At 33.0% G+C, this 6,199-nt stretch overlaps 1 protein-coding gene across 1 annotated transcript in view; it reads left to right on the plus strand.

The window, feature by feature from the left end:
• Positions 1-6,199, plus strand: part of LOC141507801 (sodium channel protein type 9 subunit alpha-like) — a 158,059-nt gene that overhangs the window by 104,853 nt on the left and 47,007 nt on the right. The window contains exons 13-14 of the mRNA XM_074215793.1: positions 3,150-3,270; positions 4,162-4,400. Of these exons, the coding sequence (XP_074071894.1) occupies positions 3,150-3,270; positions 4,162-4,400 (360 nt within the window). The remainder of the gene's footprint in view (positions 1-3,149; positions 3,271-4,161; positions 4,401-6,199) is intronic.

Consider the following 6,199-nt stretch of genomic DNA (forward strand, 5'->3'; position numbering starts at 1 on the left):
TATAAATATTTCTCACTTTCCCTTTACCTTCCCTGGTGTGCTATTTACATAGTATCATATTATATATATTTGGCTATAATAATTTATAATTTACAAAGTACTTTACTCATAATGCTCCATAATAAACAAGGGCCACCTCCAATTATCCTGATTCATAACTGACCACTGGAGTCAGATGGGTCTGGAGGAAGAAGTAAAGCTGGTGACTTAGCACAACCCTCACTCACTCAAATCTAATTCACTTGCTTGTCATGGCATCACCTTCCTGTTGTTATGATTTTCTTCAAAAACAAAAGAAAAACATCATCATCATTGTAATCATCATCATTATCATCATATAGAAACTTTATTGCTTCACTTAGATTCAGAGATCCTCTGAGACATGCCCAAGTTGACTTAGCTACTAATTATCAGAGCTAGGATCTGAATTATTACTCTCTGCAAATCTCTAAGCTGCGTGTACCCCATCTCACTCTTTCTATAAACCCTCAAAAACTAGAATGACTTATTTTGAGAAAGATTTTATTCATTTTGAGTTTTACAATTTTTTTCCCCATTCTTGCTTCCCTTCCCCCACCCCCCACAGAAGGCATTCTGTTAGTCTTTACATTGTTTCCATGGTATACATTGAAATCAGGTAAATGTGATGACAGAGAAATCATATCCTTAAGGAAGAAAAATGAAGTATGGGATAGTAAAATTACTTAATAATATAACATTAGAATGATTTATTTGGGATGACTCATTAGACCATGAATTATTTTCTTTATAGATCCTTAAGTGTGTTTTTCTACAGATGGTGCCCTATGGCTTGAATTCATTTGCTCCTCATCTCTGCCTTTCAGATTCCCTAGCTTTCTTCAAGGCCCAGCTCAGGTATCACCTCCTGCATTACGTCTAGCCTGATCCCCTTAGTTCTTAGTGATCTTGCCTCTGATATTATTTTGCTTTCATTTTGTATTGACTTTGTGAAGTAAAGTAATTCTTTCTTGTAAAACTGACTCTATTTTGAGACTTAAATTTCCTTTTCCTGCATATTACTGCAAATTGTATACAGATAAAGAATGGTGTTGAAGTTGTATCTGCTATTGCCCTCCAGTATACTGGGTCAGGACTGCTCATTTTTGTTTAGCTATTTCAAGCATTGAGCAGAATGCTTTTTTTTTAAATCAAACCCATTATTTTTTTGCTATAACAAAAATCTCCATTCAGAAATCCTTCTCCCTACTCTGAAACTTAAAGTCTTAGAAAGCTGTCTAGAGCACTCAGAGTTTACAAACCATACCCAGGGTCTCATTGCTAACTTGCATGAGAATAAGAAATGAACCCAAGACTTACTAGCTCTCTAGCCACTATACATTTAGATACTTATCTTCAGATCCTCACTAAACCAAATCATTTTTTTCAGTAGAATGGAAGTTTCTTAAGGGCAGGGACAATTTTGTTTTAGTCTGTGTAATACTTATCAGTGCCTGGCAGAGGAATGCTTAATTAAAGATGAATTCAATCGACCCACCTGGCCAGAGCTAATATTTTTTTTGGCTTATTACAATTAGACAACAAATTTTTAAAGGAATCTGTTCTCTGATCTGCTAAGATATGCACATAATCAGAAGAATATTATGAAGAAGAAGAGATTGAGGCCCAAGTTATCAACTTTTTGTTGCTACTACTAGAATCTGAGATCTGTGAAAAGTCTTCAATTTGACTGGAAGATAGAACTCTCCTATAGGAAACAGATATAAAATATTCACAGACATTATAAGATTGTTACTTGACTTAAGGTATACAGATGATAATGATGATGATTCCAACATAATAATAATAACTAGTATTTGAATACATGGCTATATTTTAAGAGTTGTAAAATGTTTTACGAGTGTCTTATCTTATCCTAACAACTAATCCTGGAACATAGATGTTACTACTGATGAGGAAACTGAGGCAGGCAGAGGAAAAGTGACTTCCTCAAGGTTACACCACCAATAATTGTCTGAAGTTGGGTTTGAATTCAGATCTTTCTGACTCTAACTCTAGGGCTATAGCCTACCTATTTGAGATCAATGTAGCTAAGATCACTGTAGTTAAGTTCTCTTAACCCCAGCAGTCCTCTATTCTATCTTCAAGAATGAAAATATTTTAGACAGCCAGATTTCTTAGGAAATACAGAACTCACAGGGAGCTATATTTTATGCTGTACTTAGTATTTAGACTTATATTTCAGCTTTTAATTTAACCCTTTGCCTCAACCTTGTTTAACTCTTGTATTCCTAACATATAATTGATGAAGATCAGGCAATTAATTATGCCTCTGCTTTGTGCTCTGAGACTTCTAAATGACCTTGCTAACCCAGACTAATAGTCAACACTTGATGTTACCATACAGATTCTGCTTTTTTGCTAAAAAAAATAAAATAAAATTACTCCCAGAAAATAAATTATGAAACAAATCTGGAATTTCTAAAATGATTGATTCTTGACTTTTTTATCTCAGGACCCCTTCATTGAATATGCCTACCACAAAGAGTTTGTGTTTGTTTGGATTACAGCTTTCATTACTTACCATAGTAGAAAGGAAATGGATGGATTTTTAGAATATTTATAAATTTGTTTAAAAACAACAGTGAATCTAATATGTGAAAACAAAGTGTTTTAAAACTATTTTTCAAAACAAAAACAATGTAGTGAGAAGTGTAGCAATATTTTACTTGTTTTTGCAAATTTCTATTGCCTGCTTTAATAGAACATCATGTATTCTCTTCTTCTACACTCAATCTATTAAAATATGTTGTTTTTGTTCAAATTATGTGATGTAAATTTGATCTCACAAAGTACTTAGAAAATGAAATATTTTAATAAGTAAAGAGTGCCTTAGTATCATTATAAAATAGTTTTTACCTCACAATCCCATGAAAGTGTTTTAGGGAATGTGCTGGATCTACAAACCATACTTTGAAAACCACTGATTTAAATAAAATATTTAAAGAAGACAAATGCTAGATAAGTGAATTATTACTGACTGCCTCACAGAGAGGTGAGAAACATCCTCTGTCAAACTTAAATGGGAGTTATTACTATTATTAAATTTAATGTCTTTAGTCAGTGGGCAAAATCCAGCCTTAAGGCCTTTTCTTCAAATATTCTTATAGGGAAGGACAGACCAAAAGGAAGGACAAATAAATTCTTGCTGTGTTTCTATGGATATATTGGATGATCCAACTATCAGGCAAAGAACAATGAGAAGAACTAAAGTATTAAACACGATGGAAAGTATGTTACAATTTTTTCTGAATTTACAAAGAATTATGAACTAACTTTAAATTACCTATGAGTTACTTCAGATGAATTTAGTGAAAACAAGGTTTCATGAAAATGTCATATTTTTCAATTTTGGAATGTATTAACAAAATATAGTATCACATTGTCATCTCTGTATAGTCTTTGTAGTTTACAATATTTGGGGTATATTTTTGTTCAGTTATGTCTGACTTTGTAAAACCATTTTGGGCATTCTCTTGGCAAAGATGCTTTTTTTGTGAAACCATTTTGGAGCTTTTCTTGCCAAAGATACTAGAGTGATTCATCATTTCCTTCTCCAAATTATTTTTTAGATTAGGAAACTGAGACAAATACAGTTAAATGTCTTGCAGAGTTCCATCCTGCTAGTAAGAATCTGAGGCCATATTTTAATTCAAGTGTTCCTGACCACAGACCCTGTTCCCTATCTATTGTGCCATCTAACTGATACTAATTTGAGTATGATTGAAGGTAAATGTTGTACTAGGCAACCTCTTTTATTCTTTTGATTCCATAATTTTCATATGAACTAACAAGGTTTTTCATGGGGAGAATAAGAAGTTTTAACTTTGAGAAATCATTCATTCTTATGTTTACCACCATTTTGCAAGTGTCTTTCTTATAGTGAGATCCACCTATATTCATTTTTAATATAATGTATTTTTCATTCATTTTTCTCTTTGCCTAATCCCTGTAGCATGAAAGTGTTATTCATCCTGAATGGAAAAACTGTTAACAAACTTGAATTGCAAACCCTAGCTTCAAATTCCCCTAGGAAAATTAGAATACAAAAGTTTTACATTATCATTAGAAAACAATGAAATAGAACAATTGAGTTTCTTCATTATACATTTTTCTTCACAGGAGATGATGAATCCAGGCCTACATATACAAATTGGTGGCACAAATTTGGTACCACATATATGATCTGGAATTGCTCTCCTGCTTGGTTAAAATGCAAAGATTTTATCTGTACCATTGTAATGGATCCATTTTTCAAATTGGCTATTGTCATCTGTGTCATTATTAACATAATTTTTATGGCCATGGATCACTACCCAGCATCTGAGAAATTCTACAATATGCTCTCTGTGGGAAACCTGGTGAGTTTATCATTTTATAACTCGTTACTTGTTACTATGACTTTCTTCTCTATGGTATCATTTTGTAATATTTCAAATTTATCTTTGTTTCTCCTCAATTATCAATGATTTCTCAGTTCCAAATATAATGAACATTTTTCATCTCATTCTTCTTGACTTTTCTACAAAATATAGTTCTCTTGCCCATCTTCTTCTTTTGTCTTCTTAATTTTCCTTTACTATCTCTTTTATCATTCCTTCTTTTCCTATGTTACACAACCTTTGGTCCTCACTATGACTTTGATTAACTTTACCCCTCCCTTTTCCTCACTGATCATCACTCTGAACTGGTCATTTCTCTTTCTTTCAGCATTTCAACACTGTCCTAAACTCCACTCTTCCTCTTGCCCTATATTGTATTAATCCTACAATCCATCTCCTTCACTCATATTTATATGCTTCTGAACAGAGCTGGATGAAATCACAAAACCATGCTGAATTGAACCACCAAAGATTTACATATCAAATCTCAATTCAGTATTCCCTGAAACAAAACCATTATTCTGATTTTTTTTCACTATATCACTTTTCCCAGATATTGAAAACCTCTTCTCTTCCAAAACTTTCCAAAGTACCCTCACCTTTCCCCACAGATCTACTTCCCAAAAAGACAGAAACAAAATCATTGAACTTTTCCCCTAAGAACTCCCTTTTATTCCTATTATTTTCTATTTTTTTTCCACTCAGACCTCTTACTCCAATATCTCTTTATGCCAATCTCTTATGAAGAACTCACCTTTGTATATTCCAAGGTCAGCATGCACTTTTATGATCACCCTATCCCATCCTTTTCTAGCATATAGTATAGACTTTTTCTCTCTCTTTTATTTTCAGTCTATTCCTATTTACAAGAACCTTATGCTTCTTAAAAAAATAAACTATATCTTTCTCTATGTACTTTAAAAAAACTTGATCCAATTGGTTCTTATCCTGTAACTTTCCTCACCCTCTCAACTAAATGTGAAAAAACCATGTATACCAGTACCTCCACTTTCTCTCTCTACACTCTCTTCTAAACCCTTTGTAACTGTATGTCCAGTCTTATCATTCTACTCAAATTACTATCTCTAAAGTTAACAGTGATTGTTTAATTGATATATTTCATGGTTTTTTCTCAGTCCTTTGTCTATTGACCTGTTTTTAGTATTTTTACATTTTTCCTCCTGAATAATTACTCCTCACTAGATTTTTTGACACTATTCTCTCCTCTTTCTTCTTCCACAGCCTTGTCATTTTTAACTGTCTCTGCTTGATCTTCATTCATAGCATATCTGCTATCTATAGATGCTTCCAAAGGTTTTGCCCTGCATCATTTTTTTATTTCTTTTCTCTATATTCTCTCACTTAGACATCTCATTTTTTCTCATGAGTTCAATCATCTCTCTGTAAATAATCCTATGATGCACATATGCAGCCATTGTCTCTCTCATGACCATAATTTTCAACATCAACCTTTTTGACACCTCAAAATGTGTGTCAAGACACTTCAAACTCAACATTTTAAAAATAGAACTTATTTTTTTTACCTCTTCCAGTCTGCCATAAACAAATGAAAAAGAAAAGTATTCTCTACTATTCCATGGCACGAAGTTCCTCAACCATAGTGTCATTTTTGGCATTTCACACTCACTCAATTCATATATAACTCAAGTCACTTCCCTGTATCCTCCACTAAGCTGCCAATATGATTCTCCTTAAGTGCAATTCTGACTATATACCTCCAGGTACCTCCTAATAAATAAATCCATGGTCTCCTTAAG

Source organism: Macrotis lagotis, chromosome 1 (genome assembly GCF_037893015.1).
Source record: "Macrotis lagotis isolate mMagLag1 chromosome 1, bilby.v1.9.chrom.fasta, whole genome shotgun sequence".
In the NCBI taxonomy this organism is placed as follows: domain Eukaryota; kingdom Metazoa; phylum Chordata; class Mammalia; order Peramelemorphia; family Peramelidae; genus Macrotis; species Macrotis lagotis.